The 25,228-nt window shown below is 45.7% G+C and overlaps 1 protein-coding gene across 1 annotated transcript in view; it reads left to right on the plus strand.

Annotated features, from left to right (window-relative positions):
* LOC148016595 (ABC transporter C family member 2-like) overlaps window positions 1-25,228 on the plus strand; it is a 160,929-nt gene that overhangs the window by 82,560 nt on the left and 53,141 nt on the right. The window contains exons 12-14 of the mRNA XM_087664235.1: window positions 13,465-13,599; window positions 13,704-13,810; window positions 13,917-14,010. Of these exons, the coding sequence (XP_087520361.1) occupies window positions 13,465-13,599; window positions 13,704-13,810; window positions 13,917-14,010 (336 nt within the window). The remainder of the gene's footprint in view (window positions 1-13,464; window positions 13,600-13,703; window positions 13,811-13,916; window positions 14,011-25,228) is intronic.

The raw sequence follows: 25,228 nt of genomic DNA on the forward strand, positions 1-25,228 counted from the left end.
GCCTGTCCTGAAGTACTAGTAGAAGCTGCTCCCATAAGTCACGGTAGCCACGTGGGATTCTGAAAAGTCTCCTGGCCGTACGAAATGATGCAAAGACATTACGACTGGCAAGGGTGGCGTCCGCAACTAAAGACACCCCCAGACGGGCCATGCGGTTAAATTTTGGTCGAAGCTCATGTTTGTCTTCCCACGAAAGTAATCTTGAGACTGCCAACAATTCCAGTTGAAAGGACCTAGCATGCAAGTGGTCCTCCGCTGGGTGCCAACTCGCCTTTTGGAGCACCGCTTTCCAGGAGCCGACCAAATGCAATAATAGAGAGGAGGCAGGGCTGGAAAACCGAGAGTCTGCATTAAGGACATGCCACCAGGAGTCCCAAATTTGTGTATTGCCATGTCGAAGCCTGCTGTCCTCCAGAAAATAACGGGCTATAATGGTCCACGGGTGATGATCCACGCACATAGCGTGAAAAAGTGATCAACGAAGGGCCAACATATGAGTTTTAGCATCCAAAATAGCCCCACCACCCAAGCATTTGGGGGTACATGTATGTGACCACGAAATCCACGAAATACCTGCGTGCAATGAATCATTTTTCCATAACATGAAACGAATAGGGCGAGTGAGAGCCTTCAAAGTAGTAGGAGTCCAGGGCAGCAATGGCAAGAAATATGTGAGCATTGGCAGCATAATTATTTGCGCCACTTTGAGGCGGGCATGAAAGGGCCATGCTTGCGACTTCCAATACATAAACTTAGCTGCTAGTTTCTGTGAAATCCACTCCAGTAGTTGCTTTGGCCGAACATCAATACCCAACGGGTACCCAAGATGCCTGACAATGGAGCCACGGGGAACAACCTGACCCTGCCAACCGAATGATTGTAAATCCGACTCCGTGCAGCTGAGAATGGCTGATTTGAAGGCATTGATGCAAAGACCCGAAGCATGACCAAAGAGTGTCCAAACATCCAATGCCTTGCGAATGTTGTCCTTGTCTGCACGCAAAATCATAAAGCTATCATCAGCCAAAGATTGGCTAATGAAGTGCTCCCCCAAAGGAAGAGACAATCCGGCCAGCTGATCAGAAGCTGCCATTGAAGATAACATTGAAAGAACCGGGTGAGTCGCCAGGGCAAAGAAGAGAGGACTCAAAGGGCAACCCTGTCTCACCGAGCGTGCAAGGACAAATGGCTCTGTAACCCCACCATTGAGCATAACACGTGAAGAAGCCTCAGCACTGATGGCGTAGATCAATCGGGACATCCGCGCACCAAAACCCATAGCGGACATAAGTTCAGCAATGAAAGACCAATCTAAATAGTCAAAGGCCTTTTCCAGATCCAACTGAATCAATACCACTTCCTGGCTAGAGTGACTTGCATAGTCAATGGCCATTTGCACATTTAAGATATTATCCAGAATGTTGCGTCCCTTAATGAAACCATATTGAAGAAGATGCACAATAGCTGGAAGGTGCTTGTGGAGCCTATTCGCCAGGACTTTGGAAAAGATTTTATACATCGAACCCATCAATGAAATCGGTCTCCACTGTTGCAACATTGACGGCGAAGGAACCTTTGGAAGCAATTTGATAAGGCCTTCTTTCCATGAGGAAGGCATGACCCCTGTTTCCCAAACCTGCTGAAACATAGCCACCAATGGCTTCAAAAGTTGGGTAGCCGAGCACTCAAAGAATTCATTGGTGAGGCCATCCCAGCCAGGGCTTTTATCCTTGGGCAGATGCAACAAAACATCCATAACCTCCTCCTCACAAATATCTGCCTCCAAGGTAGCTCGCATATCAAGTGGAAGTTGATGGCGGACCAGATCATAGAAAACTGAACATGCATACGTAACCTGGTCAGAAGGCGACGAAGAAGAACCAAGAAGATCCCGAAAATAATTCCTTCACATATCGACAATGGTGTGTGGATCAGTAACCATGCGACCTTCTGAATCCTGAAGTCTGGTCATATTTTCTCGAGCAGGAGAAGCATGCAAGGCGCGAAAGAACTTATGAGTCTGGCAAGCATTATCTTGCAAATTGTCAGTCAAATTGTGTAATTTGGCCTGCTGATAGGATTTCAACTGAAATTCTTTGATAAGATCGGCCAAACGCTACGCCAGTGATAATAGAAAATCATCATCTGGGGTATTCACCAGAAGCGAACGAACCAAAGCCAGTAAGCCTTCCGCTGCATGGCGACGCCGCCAACAAAGAGAGGCATGATGTATCCCATACTGGCGAGCGACCCGTTGCACATTAGAGACCAATCATTCAAAAGAAACTATGCCCTCAGAGGCAAAGTCCAATAAAAATCTCTCAATCAATTGTTGCATATAGCCCTCAAAGATTGAATGCTTCAAATACGAAGAGTTGAAACGTAAAGGGAGTCTATCCAACAATTGCATAAAGGGTGCAATAGGTTGTGCCAGTATCTCAAGTTGGAGAGGGTAATGGTCGGACAATGCATATTGCTGCAATACTTTCATTTCCAGCATCTCAGGAAGAAAATCATCATCCCGCATGATGTACATTCGGTCCAACCGCGACCATGTAGATGCATACTGCACTGAATGAAAAGTAAACCCTGGAGAGGACGGATATAACCAAGACCATAGATCTTGCTTAAGAGCCGCAAGAGCAAAGGCATTCCACGCCGGACTTTCCGGAGCATCCATCACCGAATGCCCTGAAGTGGACTGGGAAGAGTCAACACACGTATTGAAATCTCCCATCAAGAAACCCCTTCTGCCAAGTGACATGGAGCTCTGCAAAGTCTTCCAAAGCTCCCGGCGAGATAAAGGGTCATTTGGAGCATAGAGGCTCAGCAACCATAAGATCTCTCCTTCAAATAAAATTTCAATTACCACAAAGCGGCCCTGCACATCATTTTTAATAAGAATAGGCTGATATTTCTCATGGACAATCATAAGCACTCCAGAATAATGCATAGCATGTGTCCCTGCATAAAATAAGCAAAAACCATGGCAATCCACCACTTTTCCTGCATCACCGTGACTCTTGTGCTCCACCGCACACAAGGCATCCCACTGATTCTCATGCAAGACAGTCCACATGGCATGTTGCTTATGGCGAGAACAAATGCCTCGCACATTCCACGTTGCTATCTTCATATATCTTGAAAAAAGAAAAATCAGGAAGGAGGCACCGCTTGCCTCGATTTCACCTTGTCAGCTAGAATGTCAAGGACACCATCATCCAGAAAATCAGCTAAGATTGCAAAAGAATTCGGCCGGCCAGCTTTAGAAGTAGATGGGATATCCACTGTCTTAGGGGTGGCACGGGGATAACGACGATCCCAGGGTGTAATCACATTGCCTTTAGAATCAAATGCCAACTTAGCAGGCGGGCCCTTGGGCCTATCTGTATATACTTTCCTCATAGACTGATTACGGGGAGCAGAAGGAGCCATAGTACGCGCAACATGCTGTGAAGAGAACATTTCTTTCCTGTGCATATACGTGCGCATTGAATCCTGTGAGACAGCAGGCCCAGAATCCAGCAAAGCAGCATCCAACTTCTTACCTTTTTTGGGACGTGCCTTTATCCATTCACTGTTACGAGAATCCAAACCCAAAACCTGTTGTTTACCTTTATCCAAAACATTGGGTGACTGGGTTTCCTCCTGTGAGGGAGCATCAAGCACCATGTCATCCCTGGGCGGCACAACATGCACATTATCTGAAGACGGTTGCCTCTCTGGGCATTCTGCCATAAAGTGTCCCAATTTACCACACGAAAAGCAGTGTCCCACAAAGTTACCCCATTTCAAGCGAAAATGTAAAGGATGCATGCCAGAGCAATTAAGGCGCAGCCACGCAGGCCTCTTCCTGGTAGTGTCCCATAACATACACAAACGGTTTCTATTCATTGCCCTTAGGCTTGGGGGGACCAGGACCATTCCCACTACGGCCATGGCATCCTTTAACAATGGCCAATAAATAGCTAGGCAATTTTCCACCTCAACCCACACCGGGCATTCACATTGTAGCAGGCGCTGAAAGTCTGCCATAGGGCGCCATGGCACGACATGGACCAAGCGGCGATCAAATAATAATGGTAATTTGGACAGGAGCTCAGTCCGATGCTTGTCCGAGTTCAGCAGTACCTCATAGAAGCCTCGAGGTCCAACAAAAATCTCCTCAACACACTCCCCTTGTAGTAAATGGTGCAACCACTGGCGAATATGGGAAAGCACTGGGCTCCTGCCAGTGAAGAAGAGTATAATTGCACGGTCATAAAACACTGAAAAAGAGCGCAGGACCGTTTTCGGATCCACCGTTGCCTCCAGGACCTCTTCAATTCCCGGGTCAGAAAAAGCTTCATGATTATGCTGGACATAGTCGCCAAGCAACGTATTGGCAAACTCCAGCAAATGCTCCCAGTCAATTTCCTAGGAATCCACAGAATCAGAGGCCACCTGAGCATACGAACGATCCTGATGATCGATTATCTCTTCGGGCGTATGCTTGGAGCGTTTACCCGCAGGCTGAAAGTCAGGAGCAGGCGGCATCTCCTCTGTACATGGCACCATATCCTCCGGTTCCTCTGCATTAGAATCCGGACCAAGAGCGGCTACCGTTTGTTCAATAAAAGCCATATCCAGGCCAGCCATGCTTCTCTCTGATCAGAGGCGGGACTGCAAAATCAGTGCACCACCCGGATGCAGCAACCGGACTGCAACGGAGAACAGGACCGACACGCGCAGATGAACCTGGGTGCTGGGCAACGGGTCAACTACAAGTGAGACTTACATGCGGCTGCGGCCGGCCTGCACGCTGATGCAGATCAGTCAATGAGGCAAGCGCCAAGGGATCAGGCACAGGCGGTGCAGAGTGGCAGGGCGCTGCAGGTACTTGCGACGGGCAGCGATTGATAGGCGGGACAGATGTCAGGCAGGAGGCGAGGCAGACGTCAGGTGTGAAGCGTGTCAGACGTCAGACGTCAGGCGCTGCAGGTACAGGCGACGGGGCGCGTGTGTCAACAAGGTGTGTGAAAGCAGTGGGTATCCGCAGCACGGCTCAGTAGGCAATCGTCTGAAGGTGCAGATCTAGGCGCCTGTCAAGCGAGCCACGCCAGGTTCCGTCAGTAGGCGCAATAGGTGAGAGGTCCAGGTGAAGGCGTTACGCGGGTGTCAGGGCAGACGAACTCCACGCAGGTCCGGGGGGAGATCGCCCACAGCGCACAGGAGATTCGTCGCCAGGTCACGAGGGCGCCAGATCCGCCATCGCGTCGTTCTCTCTCTCTCTCTCTCTCACGACTAAATCTCTCTCTCTCTCTCTTTGCTTGTCGCTTTCCACATATGGTGTCTCTCTCTTGCTCTCTTGCTCTATTCACCATAGCTCTTGCTTTCACTTGTTGCTTTTACTTGGCCTCTACCTTTCAACAACTGGTATCAGAGTAGGCATTCGAGGAGCTTCTTCATCTTTTGCTTCAGCCTGGATTCAAAGCTTCAACTCAAGATTTCATGGCAGCCATTTGTTTCTTTCTCTTGAGGTATTCATTGAGTCTTCCCTTTTCCTAGCTTGTTCTAGCTTGCTCTTGGCTTGTTGAGGAGTTTCTCAAGCATAGTTTTTTCATATGTTTTTGAACCATATGTGACTTGTACACACACGTTTAATTAATCACATTTTTCCATTACATATACATATTTTAAGACACATGTTACAATGTGAAAACTTCACAAAATTTGAACCATACGTGACTTGAACATTTAACACACTCTTCTACTAGTATACATTTAATTAACCACATTTTCCCATGACACATGCACATTTTAAAGCACACATTACAATGTGAAAACTTGACGAAACAATACTGATTCTCAAACACATTTGTAGACATCAGATTCAAAGGACTGAGGAAAAATTAACCTAAAATAGTTTGATTCTAGGTACTTTGGGATAGGTTTTTTAAAAATTTGATTGGATAAGTATGTTATGAATAACATAGTTTTATACTTTTCATACGTTTGCAAAGTATGTTATCTGAAAGATACGACATGACAAGTATAGCATACTTGAATTTTTTCAGATGTGAGAGACTTTCAGCACTTGTGACCTTAGCAGAGCTATGGACCTCCATCATTCACTCCCTCTGCGGCCGATGGGATCAGGTGCAGGGTGAGTCCAGGGCTCGTCAGGAGCTCCGTGGTCACTTCATGCGTACCTGGGGCGGCCAGGGCCTATTCTTCGTGATGCAGGCAGGCAATCCTGTTTGGCGATATACCCCTCCTCCATGGCTTCTTGCCCCCATCCCCCCTAGACCGCCTTGAGAGGCTTGTATACATGATGTAGTGGTGACTTTGCATCAGCTCCAGTTTATTCTGTTGAGCATGAGCACTCTGTTGTAATCAATTTTTTTTAGTAATATAATCAGCCACATTTTACTTGCAAAAAAAAAAAAAGTCATAGGCATGGTAGCCACATGAGGAACCCAAAGAGGTGGGATGGGAACACAGGGAGCAGAAGATGAGAATCCCTGTGTAGGTGAAATCCAAGGAGAGTGTGAAGACGCACCATAAGCTGAGGATGGAAACCCCTGCGTTTGAGTGGTCATGTGAGATGTGAAGCTGGGGATAGTGAGGGGGATGCCCATCACAGTCGACCCAGGAGCTATGGGTGCACTCATTTACAGAAAGGTGAGAGGCACTGTGTTAAAGGGTGGCGTTCCCTCTAGCGAAGTACCATGGTGCAAAGAGGTAGAGAATGGGGTAGAGAGGGAAAAGGTGGTAGAAGTGGAGATGGAAGATCCATTCCCTAAGGAGTGTGAAGCAGATGTGGAGTGCAATCCAAGGTTTTTGAAAGATGATGAGAGGTGATCAAGGTGTGATATAGAAGAGGGTGGGATGGGAGGGAAGTGAGAAGTGTGTGAGAGATGCTCAAATGAAACAGAAGCTGTAAATGTACCTGAATTCCGTCTGCTTCGTGAGCCCCCTCTATTAAAGTTCACATACGCAAAGCCATCCAGATCCTGTACCTCAAAAGAAGAAACAAGCGAGGGTTTTGATTCATGCAACTCAAAAGAATTGTACAAACCTGCCATTGGACTTGGGTGAGATGATGAAGATGGATTGCTAAACGTTCTGAATGCCGTATGTCCTCCATGATTGGAGAGGTGACTAGCCTCACCAATCTGTCCGAATGTGGTAGCAAAACTAGTAGGAGAGGTGTAAACATCACCGTACTTGTTGTGATAGTACTCCTCAAAGTCCTCCTCTATCATGTTAGTGAAATTTGGAATAGGAGTAGAAGAAGGTGAAGGTGAAAGTGGAGTGTCGTCCTCCTCATCGAGTCCATAATGCTGTCTCAGGGTCTCCAATGATGGACAAGCCTGATAAGACATCATAGAAACTGGAGAAGGTGTCTGGGACATTGTGATTCGGTTATGAGTCGTATTGTCTGCCTCCCACAAAGACTAGCTCTCCACAATATAACTCTTTACAAGAGCACCGGCTTTGATACCATGTGAATAAAACTACTAGGGTTTGCACTGAGGACACATAGAGTGTACGACCACGACAGAAACACAAAGAGACAGACGTAGACACAGAGAGCAAAACTCAAACCCTAAATGCAAAACTCAAAACTCAAACACATAAACTCAAACACAAACAGAAGAAGGGAGAGAGAGAACACAACTTTGAAGTGAATGAATGCTGTAAATGAATGTAAGAGTGTATAGTGTGCTCAAGGGCAGAGCAATGTCGGAGTGTGACGTCCACTGGAGACGGATCCCAAGTGCTGTGACCACCAGTTGGAGTAACGAAGTGAGAGAAACACCAAATGCTGATCACCAGAGTGTGAGGAGACTGAGGCGATTGCAGAGGATGATGCCTGATGATGTGGGTGAGCAAACAAAACATAGCAATAGAATGCTGCAATAAAATGTCGCAGTAAAATGTAGCAGTAGAAAGCCGCAGTAAAACATGGCAATAAAACGCCGCAGTAGAACGCTACAATAAAACACAGCAGTAGAACGCCACAGTAAAACGTGGCAGTAAAACGCTGCAGTAAAACAAGGTGATGGCAGCAGTCGCGAAGGCTGGACCGCTACGTGGTGGGAGGCTGATGGCTGCGATTTGCACACAAGGGTGAGAAAACTACATGGGAGGGATAAGGCTGAATGGGGGCAGCCTGTCTATTTATAGAAGGGTGTCCCAAAAATTAGGGTTTTTTTGGGAGACCATTGAAACTCTCTCGAACCGCTCCCCGTGTTAGAGTTTTTACCCTAAACGAGCATTTTTTAGTGTGTTTTGGGGCTGTTTAAGAGAGTAATCAGCAGGTAATGCATGTTTTAGCTCAACATCAGTATCAATATGAGAGAAACATGCTGATACATCTGTTACAATAGGTGAGTTCCCAACTTTTTCTTTAGCTTTTCTTGATATCGGTGATGTACTTGGTGGAGTGACCTGTGATCTTAATTTGCCACTCCAAGGTCTATCAATAGAACCATGACTAGGAGACTCTTGTGGTGCACTCAATGTTTGTGATTGCTGACATGTTTTCTGTACGACACTCTCATGCTCATCAATCCTAACTATATTTTGCACATTACTATACCAGCTACTAATTTCTTTAAGAAGAACATTCATGCTAAATCTCAGCTCATGTGTAATAGGCTTATAACATCTATATCCCTTCTGCTCAAGAGAATATCCAACAAATATACATGTTTTTGCTTTGGGATTCAATTTTCTATGCAACTCATCAAGAATATGCACATAAGCAATATATTCAAATACTTTCAGATAGGACAAATTTGTCTTTCTATCCGTAAACTTCTCTTCATGTGTCATACCATGTACAGCAACAGTGGGTGTCCTTTTCATGATGTGTACAATAGTAGCAATTGCTTTAGCCCAATAGTAACGAGGCCAGTTTCTTTTTGACATCAGTGCACGAGCTACCTATGCAGTATGCCTATTCTTCCGCTTAGCAACTCCATTTTTCTATAGAGTATATCTACATGTATACTACCTATTTATTCAAATTTTTTGCAAAAAAGTAGAAATCTCATTGGAGAGATATTCTCTCCCTCCCTTTGACCTTAGGCATTTAATATGCAATCCTATCTCCTTCTCAACGAACTTAAAGGTTTTAAAGTGAGTGAATACCTTACTTTTTTTTACGCATAAAGTAGACCCATGCTTTGTGAGTATGATCATCAATGAAGGAAATATAATACGTACAACCACTCAAAGTTGCAGTCTTTGTAAGACTCACATATCAGAATGCATCAATTCAAGTGGCTTCTTGTATACATGTTTTTTTATGCGGAAACACATGCATTGCTTGCTTTCCAAATTGGCATGCTTCACATACTTTATGCATCCTATCAACCCTAAACTAAAGGCAAGCCATCCACAATCTATTTTGACTACTTGTCTTTTAGTCATTGCACATTCACATAACCAATTCTCTTATGCCAAATTTTAATATCAGTCACAACACTTGAACCTTATGCAAACATGGGAGTATTCATTTCAGGTAGACTTACATCAAGATTAAACAATCTGCCAGCATGTTTCTCTTTTGCAATCAACTTGCAATCATTTTGGAGATCTTCTACATAACAACCATCAAATGTGAACCGAATCTACAATCCTTATTTTACCATCTGACCAAGAGAAATCAAGTTTTTTGTAATATTTCGTACATGCAACACATTAGTTAAGTACTTAGTTTTGCCATCTTGCATACTTAAATGAATATTTTCAACATGAGTAATAGAGTGAGTTGTATCATCCCTTGTTCCACATAGTCCACAGACTCTGGATTGCAAACCTCTAAACCACTCTCCATGAGAAGTCGTGTGGTTAGAGGCTCCTAAATCTACATACCATACACCATACATCATTCTTTGATATTAGCAGTCATGGTATTCATAAAGGATTGCATAATAACTAATTATTTACTTTTGTCATCATTGTTTTTGCTGCTGGATGCATAATTACCTTGCTGCTTTTTCCCATTTCTAATTTCAGCCTTCTTTTTAAAGCAATTTTTAGTAATGTGGCCTTTTTGACCACAATGCGAATACTCTCTGCTATCACTAGAATTTTGTTGCCTATTAGAATTTGCAACTTGCCCTCTTTGACTCCCCCTTCGTGGGGACTATCCTCCTCTATTTTGCTATGTATCATAACCTTGACTATGACCACCACCTTGGCCTCTGCCACGACCTCTACCTCTGCTAGTAGAGTTGTACTTGTTTTTTCTTTGAGAAGAAGACGAATCCAAGCTAAGGTTTTTCTCCTCAAGATATCAACATAGAAATCAAGTCTGCAAAATCAGGGATATCATCCGTGATATTCATAGATGACTTGAAGCTCTTGAATTTATCTCGAAGTTTATCTAAGCATACATCCATATCATCATCATCATTAACTACTACATTGATAGATCCAAGAGCTTTCACAATACTCTTAATATTCAAGGCATAATCATTAATGGACAGGTTCTCTCTTTTCACTTGGTTTAGCTCTAACTTGAGCTGCAACTTTCTGGCCTTTGTATTTACTTCGAATAGCCTTGTCAAAATCTTTCATGCAATAGCGGGGGTTTCAGATTCTTGCAAATAGCCTATCATGCTATTTGTGACCATGACAAACAGCCAATAGATGACTGTGCTCTATGTTTGCTCCCAATCTTTCGTAGCCTTTACCTATTTTGCAGTAGTATTTCATGCAAAAACTTCAAGTGCTACCGCCATGTCTCCTTCAATGTAATTCCAAACACCTTTGCCCTTGAAGAAATTTGTTATCTTGAACTCCCATGCACAAAATTGTTATTTATAAAGCTTCTCGCTGACAATTTGGTTGAAGTTGTTAGACTTTTTGACCAAACAAAAAACCTTGCAAAAAATTGCAATCTGCAAGCTAATACTATATGCACCACAACTAAAGAGTAGCCTTTTTCACTGTGACTGCACAACAATAATTGCAATCTGTAATCTGTATGCAAATGCCTTTTGTGTCTGCAACCTAGCAAATACTTGAAACCTTATAGATTTAAAATTTCTAACTTGTGTACTTGTAAACGGCCGACACAATCGAAACTGCAATATATACCAAAATTTTTTCCCTTTGAACTCGAACACATTGGCGCACACCTTGTTGGTGTCCTGAGTGATTTTCCTTGAGGATTCCTGACTCCTTTCTTCCATGTTTCTTTGCAGGCTATCTGCCAGAATCTCAGTGACAAGTTGCAGATTGGCTTCAATTTGAAGTTGATAATCTTTGCTGGAATCTAGAAAAGAGATAGTTGTGCCAGGCGCAGTACACAGGGGAACAGTCGAGTCAGTAGACAGGTCTGCAGCATCCCGTTTGCATTTATGCAAAATCACAGTAGTGTTTGTAGCAGAGATCTCATTTTCACCTACTTCTTCCTCCATAGGTGCGTCATCCCTCAGTCATTGATGCTTAACCTCCTCCCCCTCTTACTGCTCGGAGATCTTCTAGATGAGCTCCCATGTTGATAGTTGCATGGGAGACGATGTGGGCCCTCTAGATGACTTGGTTTAATGACACGTGTGGAGTTAATGGCCACTAGTTGTTAGTAATTTCCCTGTTTCTCCAAGCTTTTCCTCTTCCACATTTCACTTAGAACCCATCTGAGATTGAAATGCTTCATGCTGAAATACTATGTTTTGGGGGTGAAACACTTCAAAGGTACCCAAGGTGCACATGAAAATGCAGTGGCAACTATATTTTCACGAATGATGATGTAGGGAGTAGCAGAGGAAGTGAAGCACAGTTCTATGGGGAGCAGAATGTCAAGGAAGACTCGGAGCAGGCAAAATGCAGCAGGACAGGCTGCCAGTGCAGCCTAGACTCCAGATGATGATGATTCAGCTGATTGTGATGGTGAGAGAGGAGAGGGTGGCAGACAAATGCAGCCTCCCTCCTCCTGATGATGGTGCTTATGGAGGCAACATCAGTCCAAGGTGCTCTGAGGCAGGCCGACAGCCACAAGACTACAAGGAGGATGTTGGTGGCTGATGACAAGGAGCAGGAAGATAATAGTGATAAGGGAATTTACATTAATTATCCTTCTTGGGGTCATTGTGTCTAGTAGAGATGGAATCTTCACTTCCGCTCTGCAGTACAATGACTGCACTCAAGGAGAAAACTTGGATCAGATAGAGTTCATTTAGCTTTAGAATAGAGAATAGGAGTATTGACACACAGTGAGAGATGGCATATTGATAGCCACTTAAAAATCTCTTAAGAGTTGATATTGATTAATTTTAAGCCTAAGAGCTTAGCCTCCATAGTTTCACTATCTATGGGATTGTGCTACAGCTAAGGAGGTGTGGAGAAGAGCCTTCAGGATGCTCTTTCATGGCGCAACAGAGACTATGATTGCAACTTGGGGTTTAATAGCTTGGGTCCTGGACACATGTCATATGCCTGGCATGTCGATATAAGGATGTTCTAGGGAGCCACTGTTTCCTTGTCCTTGGGCAAATTTGAGCAGGATCCCTATCCCAGATTACTCATAGGCACTTTGAACTAAGGGGCACTGTAACAGATGGGAGTTCATTGCTAATATCGTTCCTTGCTACATTTAGACTGTGAAGGGTTGCCATGCTATAGACCTCCAGGATGTTTCCTCTAGAAAGGCTCTTTCAAGGATTTGGACAGAGATCATCTATACTCTCTGCGGGAGATGGGAGAGGCTGCAGAGTGGCTATAAGAGGACATGGGACTCCAGCACCCTCTGTCACCTAGCCCCTCATATGGTTTGGCATTATAACCCCTTGGGTTGTTTGTGCACACAACCATTGCATTTATGATGTACCGAGTTGTTCTTTACAGGGTCTTCTTTTACCTTACAGGGAATTTCCTAGAGATGTCATTAATAGAATTTTGTTTTCTCTGGGAAAAAATTGCATCATTGTTTGAACGAGTACTATTGTAGCTAATGGATTGGGGTCTGATATAGACACAGGATGTTTTGTATTACAAGGGATTGCTTTCTTTGTCTTCTAGAGCTAGAATCAGGGAAAGACTAGGGCCCTTTCTTTCCCAATGAGAGACTACTTTACGAATAGCTTGATCTCACTGTAGACCTCTCCCAACTTCCAAGAAAGCAACCATCAATACATATATGAATCAAACATTATTGCCTGGATGATTACTATTGTGGCTAATGGATTGGGTTTGATACAAACACATATTACAAGAGCTTGTTTCAGTTAACACTGTCTATTAGTCTTTTAGAATTAGACTCTCAAAACTTTGAATTGAGTATCAGTTTGAAATTTTTCAATAGCCTTCATTACAATGAAAAAACCATAGATACGCTCAGCAGTTTGAACAATTAAGTTGTGCTTTTTGGTTCCATGTGGTAAGTGATCAAGAATACAGACCAGTAGTGAAGTTTTCAATGCTGATGGGATTCTGGACTTTATTGTTTGAATTGGCTTTGTACAGCAAATCTTGCAGCAACTGCACAACCTTTGGTCTGCTCCACTGCGTATAATAGTTGCCGTTTGTCTGTTGTATTTTCAACTGGGCATCGCCTCTCTTATTGGAGCATCTGTTCTACTACTGCTATTCCCTGCACAGGTAGAATAAATTTTGTTGTATTGGCATCTACAAAATATCATGCATTTTGCTGCCTCTGCCTCTAGTCGTTCAAAAGACATTCAACAAGGTTCTATCATTTGCAGACGTTTATTATAAGCAGGATGCAGAGGCTCACCAAAGAAGGGTTGCAGCGAACAGACAAAAGGATTGGTTTGATGTATGAAATTCTTGGTGCAATGGATATTGTCAAGTGAGGCCAAATCACAGAACTCTACAACCTTGTGCATTTGTTAAATAAGCCTATTTCTGTTAAAATTTTCAATTACGTGAGAGTGAATACTGTTGCCATCCTGCAGATGCTATGCTTGGGAGGATAGTTTTCAAGGCAAGGTTTTGGATATTCGAAAAGATGAACTTGGTTGGTTCAGAAAAGCCCAGTTATTAGCAGCAGTATGTGAGCTGTGAGCCCATATTTGGTTTTTGATTAACATGCCTGTATCAGTTGTCTCTTTCTATCAGTGGAAAGTCATTTCCAGAGTGTTTGTTTCTGAAATGGGATTCTTTTAAGACTTAAAACAAAGGGTACAAGAACACATTTTGGGGTTTTCGGCCCACTGAGTTTTTTTTTTAGGGGGGGGGGTTTTGTTTGTGGTGTGCAAATCTCAACCAGATAAATTCAAGAGATTGTATAAGACACAGCTAGTGTGGGACCATTTGAAAGATTTGTTAAATTTGTTGTCACTTTGCAATTAAGAAAACTCCCACATCAAACTGGCTATTAATATATGTATATGCATTCCAGTCTCACATCCCCTTGTGCAGCTTTACTCTGACTCCATGCAGAAGAAACAAAATTGGTTGACATCAGAAAAATATGGATGCCTTCATATGATCAGTGTAACTGGGTTTTCCATCTCAAACAATGATTGGTGATGTAGAGCTTTCGGCCCCTGCTGGCATGGCCGTGATGCCTTCTGTTTCTAACAGAGGGTCAGGTCTTGAACAATGTGCCACAAATTAGTGTGTAAAGAATAATGGATTTTCCATAAAGTAGATTTTCTTCGTTTTCTATTTCCTCTTTGTCGATGATCTTAAGAAGGCTGTAATGTAGCAGAGGCCAAGTCTTTTTAATATACCGCTATGTTCCTTGCTATCAACACCTTGTAGCAAAGCAAGACTCGAAGAGTGCAATGCTAAACTAGCAGTCACCAGCGTAGAGGACATTGCTTGCATCACGAAAAACAGGTCTTGGCTGCCCCAAGTGCGCACGAAATGACAATGGAGCTCTTGACGAGCCCTAGACTCGCCCTGCACCTGATCCCATCGGCTGCGGAGGGAGTGGATGATGGAGGTCCAAAGCTCTACTGAGGTCGCCTATGCTGAAAGTCTCTCTCCACCGAAAGCCTCCTAACATTGCGCCTTCCAGATATGCTAGCCACTAAGACTCCCTATGATCTCCCATACCTCCGAGCGGTCTATTGTGGGCTCCTGTACCTGGTGGATGGGTAGAGCCTCCAAACCGACCACTACGCATGACCCTGCCTCGATAATGAATATCGTGTCTTGCATCGCGGCCTCATACAGAAGGTGACAGCCGTGGCTGACTTCCTGCCAACAGAAAGCTTCCCATGAGATACATCCAAGGCTGGGTGATATACGGCGAAGGATGTGGCATGCTCCTCTCCACATGAACTGTGCCTCCTCACACGACCAAAGGCAATGCTTTGGGGTTTCCAGAGGCTGCTGTGTGCAATGCTTGCAACCTCCCTCCTGCATTTGGGCAAGCCAACTTCCCACTGCCAAGCCTCCATGTGCCACCAGCCATAAGAAGTACGACACCCTCCTCGGCCTCCAGCTATCCCATAGGCGGCGCAAGAAGGTCCATCGGAAAGGCTTCGTGATGCTATGCTCCGTCTAGTGTCTGCTACGTGACGGCGCCCGATCCATATCCTTCTGTATCAGTACGTGTCTGCCAATCGTGGCAGTGTACTCTAGGAACCTGGATGGCTTCTTGGCGACTGCAGTGGCCGGCCATAGCCACTCTCCTGAATCCCACTCCAGCTCATCAAGTGGTCTGCCCTCCTAGATCCAAAGGCGCCACTCCCTGAGCTCTATCCAGAAAACATAGGGATCCAGTCGCCATGTCTTCCCCTAAAGGCCCACCACCCGAATCCTCCTACACAAAAGGGTGGCTATCCCCTCATCCTGCTGCCCTCTATCAAGGGCCAGACATCCCCCTCTTGAATGGTGAAGAAAGTCCCCTGTGGGGCACCGCCCACTCTACCTGCCACCTGTAAGGGGATGCCTGCTGGTGGAAACCTAGCGGCCCATACCTTCCTGGGTTCAATCGGCTCTCGTATATTAGGGGAGCAAGCCACTCAAGAGGTATTGTTGCATCTATCTCCCTTCTCCTCAACTCCACTCCTCTTTGGCAGCCTGATACTCGCTGCAACACCTCCTCGTCCGCCATCCTCTACACTTCCCACCATGTCCTGATGGTTCGAGCCGAGCCGGCCTCCCAACCAGCCCACTGGATGTGGGGGTGCTCGCTAATCTATGCCCCTTCCCGATCTTTGACCTAGGGGTTCCAGATCACCGGCTGAGGGTCTATCTCCTCTTGGCAGCCTAGGGGGCTTTGGATTAGGGCCTTACGGCAGCCCTGCCACACACGGAGTAAGCTGCGTAGGAAAGGTGATCTGGGGGGGCTGATTTGGGCTGATGTGAAGATCCATCTCCGAGACGGCCTCCACTCACCGCCAAGCCTCGTTTTACAGTCCTGAAGACCCTCCTGCAATAAGAGCTTCCAGGTTTGCCCGCCTGGTGTGAGGATGCGGACAACTAGCTTGCCCAAGAGGGCCTTACTCTGATACTCTGGGTCTATGATCCCAAGCCCTCCCTCTGACCGATGCCGTATGATGGTCGCCCACGCCACCTTGGCCCTGGAATCCCTGGAGCCATCTGACCCTGACCAAAGGAAGTTCTGCAGTAGGCGGCGAAGCTGCAGTATGCAAGATGAGGAGAAGCACCAACACGAGGCGATATACCAGGCCGTTGCTAGGAGGACCTGGTTAACCACCAGGTCTTGGCTGGTTAGTGAGAGGCGAGCCGTGCTCTAGTAGGTCAGTTTCCTCTGAATAGAATCAAGGACAAGAAGAAACTGCTGGGTAGAAGTAATGTGGAGTCCCACTTGGAACCCTAGGTACCGGATGGTCTGCCCTCTACTTACCCACCTAAATCCCAGGTGGATGCCCCACTCCGTGTTAGAGTCCGGGTCTGTGAGGAAGCCAACTGACTTTTGCCAGTTGATTTTCGCTCCCGGTGCAGAACAGAACACGTCAAGAGCCAGTCTCACTCTCTATAGCATCAACTCATCGTTCTCTATGTAGAGAGCTATATCATCTGCATAGTCTGAGTCTAACAACTCAGTCTCCTCTCTCATTGGAAGCCAGAGGCCGCGTAATCCGCTCACACGTGACATGAGGAAGTGAGACATTGCCTCTGCAAAGAGTAGAAATAGGTATGGGGCTAGGGGGCAGCCCTGTCGAACCGATCTCTCCAGCCGAAACTCCTCCCCTTGCCCTCGCTTATGAGAACCCTGCTGGTGGCCGATCTGTAAAGTGCAGAGACCCCATGAATCCAAACCTGGGGGAAACCCAACCTCACCATGGTGCCCTCTAGGAAATCCGAGTCCACCCTGTCATAAGCTTTCTCAAAATCCAAGAGTAGTACGGCCAGTCTCTGCCCACTGTGCTGAGCCCACTCAGTCGCCTAAAAAAAGGTGAATACACTGTCTAGGATGCTCCTATCCGGCACAAATCCTGCCTGTGTATCATGGATGAAGTTTGGAAGCATGGGGCATAGTTGCCTACCAATCATCTTTGCCAATGCCTTATAGGCCACTGACAATAAGGTGATCGGTCTCCACTGGGAAAGCTCCAACCGGTCTCCCCCTTTGGGGAGAAGACTGATAAGGTTTGCCGAAAGACTCCCTGCCATCTGTCCTGAAGTGAAAATCTCCTTGAAGGCCATAAGTAGGGGGTCCTTCACCACTTCCCAATAGGTAGTGAAAAAGGCCTTAGAGAGGCCATCCTCTCCTAGGCATTTCTGCCCATCCTGTGTATGGAAAGCCTCCTCTAGTTCCTTCTCTGTAAAGGGGGCTAGGAGGGAGCATCCCATCTCCTCTGTGACGAGGGACGGGATGTGATCCCAGATCTGCTGTCTACATCTTTGTCCTCTAGTTGAGGTTCTCTCCTGCTGGAAACGGCGTGTGTAATAGTCGGTGGCAATCTCCATCACCTCGTTTGGGAGAACTGGGCTAGAATGAGTCCTCCTATACTGATCCCGAAGGCTGCGTTTGTGCTCTCCTGCGGTGCGAGGCTGGTGCACCTGGAAGAACTCCCTGCACATCGTGTGCCCAGAAGCCTGTGCAGGTGTGGAAAGAGAACTCCAAGTGCCTGTCCTCTAGGCCAGCCATGGGTTACACGTGTGCGTACCTCCTGTGCCTGGAGGGTGGGATCCCCTGGTGTCTCTTGTAATATTCTTTGCATGGCTGCACGGTCTCGCCGGAGTGCTCTCTCCTCCTCCTAGCTCTGCTACCTGGCCTGTATGGTTGCCTCTTGGCAGATTCTGCTCGACTCCGCTAGGACCTCTCCAACCTCCTCTGCAATCCGGTCCCTCCTGCCCCACTCTCTAGTCCAAATCTGCTCTATTTGTCTCGTCACCTCATCCCTCCTATAGATCGAGTCAGGGATTCGACAAGGTCGTGTGTCTAGGGCGGATGCTAGGGGATTAAGTGTCAGGAGAACCGGGCAATGATTGGACAACGTGGTGCCTACCAACTGCTCAATCTGGCCTCCACGAGAGCTTCTCGACTCTCCCACATAAAACCTATCCAACCGCCCCAGCAAGACTCCACCTAGCCACTTGTATCCCCAAGAGAAGTCCAGTGACCTTTCCCTCCTATGGAAGGCAAGGTCTCTCTAGGCATCGCATGCTCCTACTCCCAGTAGAAAGACCTCCCATGCCTCTTGCTCCTCTCCAAACCATGCCCTGGTAGTTTCTTCCTCTGCCCTGCTGGTCCTCCAAAGCCTCCAGGTTGTTGAAGTCTCCTTCAACAATCCAGGAGTCCACCTCTGGGAGTCCATCCGCGATCTCCACCCAGAACCTACTGCGTGCCCTAACCTCCGTAGGGGCATAGACATTGAGGATTCCAAGCCACGAGTTCCCAATATCTAGTCTGATCCATAGAACCCTCCCTTCCACTATCGTCCCGTGGTCTCGTACACAGGCGGTGAGATTCGGGCCAATAGAGGTGCATACGCCTCCACTCTTGCCGTGGGCACTTATGGGGTGCTCCCAGTAAGTGTGCGAGCTGCTCGGGAGTACCCTCCCTACCCGCTGAGCCTGGGTGGGAGTGAGCTTGTGCTCTTGTTGTAGAAGTAAGATGTTGATCTGTCTGGCAAGGGCAGGCTGCAACTCTTGCTGAACAACAATCATCCTGGAACCACGTGTCCCACTATAGTGGAGACTATTCACATTCCACGATGCAAGGTGTAGGCTCATGGGGAAACCTGTGACTGACCGAACAGGCATCTGTTCGGTGTTGAGGTTGCTGATGAAGAGGAAGAACTATGGAGCATACAAGTACGTTTTGCCGCCGGTCTGGACAGCAAACTCTAGTTCCCCATGGTGGCCCTTGGTCACCATAGGGGTGATAGATGCTCCAGGTGATACTATCAATGCATCTATCAACCAAGCTAAGAGTTGTGACTCTGTACATTGGTAGAAACGGGCCGCTTGTGCCAGGGGCCACTCGATCACATCCCGCGGAGCTCTCCACTGTGGAGGGGCTCGAAAAATAATGCTCAAGTGTGGGACCTCGGCACCAGCCCACTAGTTGATGTCCATTATGCAACTAGGCCACTGCTGTGCGAATAGTGCTAATCATTCTTCTCCCATCCACTGGGAGGTGTGGTCCACCACCTGACTCTTCAGCTCCTCTATTTGTGTTGTCGTCCAATCCTCTGAGTGAGAGGATTGAAGGAAAAAAGCGTAGCTTGGTCCATCCGATGGTGCCTTGTAGATGGACCTTGCCCCTCCTTGACTTACGAACCATGAAGATCCCGACCTCAAGAGGTAGTGGAAACTCTCCGTGCTCTACAATTCTCAGGTAGGACCATGGGCCACTGTCGAAGAACTCTTGTGGTCGTAGCTGTGCCTGTCTCTCGGGAAAGTGTGATGGGCGGTAGGGGCAAATGAGCTGGTGGCTATGTGGAAGGGAGAGCACTGTTGGCGCGAGGAGGATGTAGGCGTGTGTGTCTCATCACCACCTATGGGAGGAGGGGGGGTGGGTCTGGGGTGGATCACCTGAACTGGGTGCGGATGTGGGGGGGTGCTCGGCAGGGGAGGTGGTGGGCAAGAGAGGGGTGGGGGAAGGAGGGATTGTCGGAGGTATGTATCGGGTGTGGGGAGGGATTGGTGGCCCTCGTAGGGGGAGATTGTGGGCTAGGGTCAGTGGGGGGGGCATGGGAAACAGAGGGGGAGGGGTGTGGGGACTATGGGATCTTAGGTGAGGTGGTTTGTGGTGCAGGAGATGGATGTGGGGGATTGTGGTCCTGTTGGGTGGGGCGGGCAAGGAGGGCTGCAGAGTGCTCTGCCAAGGGGGCGTCGCTCGCCCTCCTGCTCCCTGTGCTGACGAGGCTGGGTCTGAGGAGCTGTCTGTGGCCCCCCTTGCGGCCTCCCTCTCTGTCGTCTTTGGACCCGTGTGAAGCCGTCAGCGTCCACCTGTGGGCCTATCGATGGAGCTGCCTTGGCCCCGAAATGCGTACAATCTGTCGCCTGATGCCCAAAGTCGTGGCAGTGCAGGCACTGCCCTGGTTGCCTAGTCACAATGACCTGCTGCCTAAAGGAGTGATCTCTAGCCTCAATCTCTAGGAACTTTGGTATGCTTTTTGTGTCTTTCACGGTCACTCGTACCTTTGGGACTCTTGCAGCTGTCACTGCATCTGCGGAGGAAGCAGGAAGAACTATGCCAAAGATTCGTCCAAAGTCCTCCACTAATTGGCGGTACTCTGTTGCCAGTCCGGGGAAAAGTAGGGTGACTGGGTGTCTGAGAAAACTGTTGTGGAGCGCAAATGACTCCACTGTGAAGCCGCTATACCAGGGAACCATGTAGATGACCCCCTTCGTGGAGGCATAGGGCGAGCTCTCCACTAACTCACAGGCTGCGTTCGTAGAGGTGAGTCAAACCATGAAGATCCCTTGGCCCATGAGGACTGCCTCCCTGATCTGCACTGTACCAATGCGCAGCGTGGAGTGGAGCCAATGCTGCAATTGGGCCCTCGATGGGGAGTGTCCAACGACTTGACCAAAGATCGCTGTTTCTTTCAGCTCCGACTCTGTGGCCCGGACAGCCAAGAGCTGTGTTGAGGAGTGGGCTGCTCTGATATCAAATGTAAGAGATGAGAGAATGCACAGAGATCAATGCTCAAGCTCAGCAGCAAGTACAGTTAACAGTGAAGAGAGTATGTGAGTGTGATAGCACGACACCCAATGCAATAGTTTGAAGAGTCTTAGATGCAAGTACAAAGTACAAACCTTAAATCTTAGGGTTGCTAGAGTGTGTTCACACCCAAAAGGTGTAAAACACGATAAGTACCCAAATTGTGTAACATAGGCACATAAACCTTAAACCTTAGGGTTGCTAGTGTGTGTTCACACTCGAAAGGCGTAAACCACGATAAGTACCCAAACTATGTAACAAACGCACATAAAATAAAAGAGAATAAATCTGGGGGGAAAAAGCCTATTGTAAGGAGAGTAAAAAGTGGCCTAGTGTCCTACTGAGGATCATTGACACTCCTCTATGAGCGTAGGCATAAGTCAAGCCCAACACTTTAGGTAGGCCACAATAGTAGGTCTCAAAACTTTGCCATTGTGTTCTCATGAGAAAAGGTAACAGAGAACAATGTTGTTTAAAATTTGTTGTTTTACTCACTCTAAATCAAGGCATGGAATTCCATCCAATTTGTGCCAAGCTGTTGCCACATTCACTTCAAAAGTGTTTGCGAGCCATTGAGAAAAGAAAACGTGTTTAGCAATGTTCCCACTGTACTAGTTCCTTGCCTTGCATCAAAAGATAGTCCACCATTGAAGTGCATTCTTTCTCAAGAAAGCAACTATCTTGTGCACCTTTGAAGGCTCAGAGAAATTACCCCTAGAGTGAGCTGCTTCAAAGTGCTAGAGGAAGGTCAAAGCCTTCAGCCTATCCTATACCTATTGAAGGTTTCAAACTTAACTGTTTCCCTACTTCCATTATAATCTTTGACCTTCCTTGAAGATGCGAGTATCATAAATCGGTGAATTGCAAAAATAGTGGCCTAGTGATGCTATTGCTGCATTTGTGTCGTCATTTACCTTGCAGAGGTCTCCCAATTGACCAAACTTTCCATTTTGCATACCTGCGTGCATGCCAATGTTACACATATGCCATTATGCATTTTGGGCTTCAATGCCCCCACAAGAATTCCCTTGAAAACCTTGCATAGGCATCTTAAAAACACCTAAAATAACCTAGATATGTAGATGGTGGGAGGAATTATTTGCTGTCCACAAGAGACATGTTGTATGCTATGCCCTTGTGGAAAAATAAATTACTGATTTGGAGGTCCCTATACATTTGCAAACAGTAATTAGCTTTAATGGTAAATTCAGCAAATGGAATACTCACAAAGGGAGCTACAATGCTTCTACTTAGCACAAAGACACCAATTGACCCCAAAGCTTGGTGCCCCTTTCAGTACTGGCCCCAAAGTCATAAACCATTAACAAATTGATGCCTGAAGTCAAGGAGAAAATGCTCCAATCCTTGTCCAATGTCCTCTTCTTGATTCAACATTCTGATCATTTCACAATCCAAGGCATTTCTTGTGACAAGATTGTTCACGTTTCACTTTCCAATGCATTTCCCACAAGTAAACTCTCACATCTCACTTTTTTTGTGATGGAAGTTTCAAAAAAGTGATCTGGTGATAAGGCCTTGAAGGAAATGAGTAGATCTCACTTGTAGATGGGGAAAATCTCAAATTGAAGAAGAAAAAGAAGAAACCAGCAGTAGAGAAGGCAGGTTCTAGTGCTCCAAATCTGCCATTCTGATTTCCCAAGCATAGGGGAAAAGATCAGCTACCATGACCCATGCACACACTTTTCCTTAAATCTCCATGGCTCAAACTCCCACAAGTGAACAAGAACCGTTGCTAGATAGCTTGTGGAGTTGAGAATAGCAAGGTAAGCCTTTCAGTCAATTCCTTGGTTTGCCCTAAGGCGCAAACTCTCCCCACTGCATATCGAGTGCAGATGTCCTTATTTCAAGGGCAATGGTACCATGCCTAGAGCTAGCAGGACCAGTATTAGACCGTTTTTAATTTAAAACCTTAGAAAAAAGTTCTTTAACATTTCAAATTTTGGTGACATCTACTTTCCCCCCATTTGCTTTCTTTACTTACCCAGCCACCACTAGCTATGTTGCCATCTGTTTCCTCCCTCCCATACTTGCCTCTACCTATTTGCCCTCTTTTGATAGCCGTACTTTTTTCCTTTCGTCTCTTTGTGCCACTCGCTTCAATTTTCCTTCATGCCTTTGTGAAGTTTCTCATATGCTCACGGATAACTCACTGTGCTCAATGCAAAAAATAATAGCTCTCTTAATGTGACATCATTTCAACAAGATTTTGACTACAGGTTTGGTATCCCTCAAAAAAAAAAGGGCTGAATCTCCTTTTCTTTTGTCTGAAAACTTGCCAATTCTGTTGTTGTAGTGGAACAATCGCTGATGCAGCTCATAATGCAACTAGTGAACAAGTTGTGGGCTTAGCGCTATAACTTGAAAATAGTCACTATTGTTATGTTCAGTGAACCTACCTCTTAAATCTAGCTCTTTGCATACCTTACATATGCACTATCCAACTGCCAATTCTACATTACTATTAACTACCAATGTCCCTCATTGACCTAGCCACTACCTCATGACCTACTTGCCTCCAATTTGCTTCTATTACCAACCTCCATCAACTTGGTTTGCTGCACTCTTTTGCATCCAGCTGCCAATTATGCAATACCAGTCTTCCTTATTTGTTACTTACCCACCCATTACTTTTTATCCTGCTTGCCCCCCATCTGCTTGTGTTACTCATCCACCCACCACCAACTTGATTTTTTGCTCTTTGTTTTTCTTGCATGCCTTTGTGAAGTCCAGTTTGATTGGCACATGCTTTTGGATAACTCATGGTTGTTAGGTTCGAAAAGTACGATATAGTACAATACAATAAATATGGTACTAAATGGTACCTTAAGGTAAAGTACGAAAAGAATATGTTCCTCTATCTTAAAAGCAACTTAAACCCTTATTGTTTTTGACACAATAAGGTAGAGAAATTGTTTGAATCTCAAATAACCTAATCCCATGGGAGAATCATATTAGTATAAGTAGCATTTAGCTCATCCCAAAGTGCAGTTCAGATAGGAAAAAAAGTATCCATTAAGTAATATGTAAGGTATGGCACCTAATGGACGGTATTATATAAACCCTTTTGTATGTGATACTAGTGCAACTATGGGAGAACTCATTTTCTCCAAGAAAAAAGAATTATATGAATAACACCTCGGAGAAAAACCCCGTGAGGTAAATACAAAGTACATCAAGAGTAACTAAGTACATGGAAAATACAATGGTTGTGCGAACATGTCATGAGGACATGTATTTTTAAACCTCACTTAACATGTAGATTAATTTTTAATCACAAGGTTAAGTAAATGTTGTGCATGTGAGGTGTAACTGGGATTAAAGGAAATTTATGAGCCCAGGTTCCAAGGAAATCGTGGGATGTCAAAGGTAAAAGTTACAATAAGTTATGCTACACAAGTACTTGGTGGTAGTTGGTGCTAGTTGTTGGCCTAGGTCATTCATTTGGTCATAAGTGTCAGTTGGTGACACTAGAGAAGTAATGTTTAATGGTACTTAACGCTAATCTGATAGTCAAAGATGATGCAGAGAGACTTTGGAATGAAAGTTGCCTCGCCAATTTAATTATTGACCAATCAGATTATTTAGTTTGGGCATTGAAAATTTTGCTAGATTAATTTTTAGTATTTAAAGTTTGAAAATCAATATTTAATTGTGGATAATGTTGGAAAAACCATTTGGGAAGGCTACTACTTGTCAAAAATGCCCACGCAAGACTGAAAAACATCTTTAGAGGCTAAAGAGAGATATTTTAGTGCATTCAGCTTGCAAAGAGAGAGGGAGGAGATGCTGCTGGTTTGATTTGCAGCCATTGGAGGACCTTTTGAGGCCACAGGGGCAGGGAAAGACCAATCAACAGTAGGCGACAGCATCTATAGGCTGTTGAGACAAGGCAGCAATAGTAAATGATTGATTTTCTTTAGTTCTTCGTGAAGAAAGTCTGAATTTTCTCTCTCCTCAACATTCTCACTCATCTCCCAGCCTTTCTACAGACTTGCTCCGAACATTACAGCATTGAGATTACTAGAGGCTGAGAAATTTCAGATTTATCTATTGTAAATCCTAATGTGGAGAGCAGAAATTAGGGTTTAGCAAAGACCTTAGGAGGCGTGTCAGAAATTCGAAGCTCCAAGACTTTGATTCAATAGG

Source organism: Lygodium microphyllum, chromosome 23, assembly GCF_053477565.2.
Source record: "Lygodium microphyllum isolate KBCC chromosome 23, Lygodium_microphyllum_v1.1.10, whole genome shotgun sequence".
Taxonomy (NCBI): domain Eukaryota; kingdom Viridiplantae; phylum Streptophyta; class Polypodiopsida; order Schizaeales; family Lygodiaceae; genus Lygodium; species Lygodium microphyllum.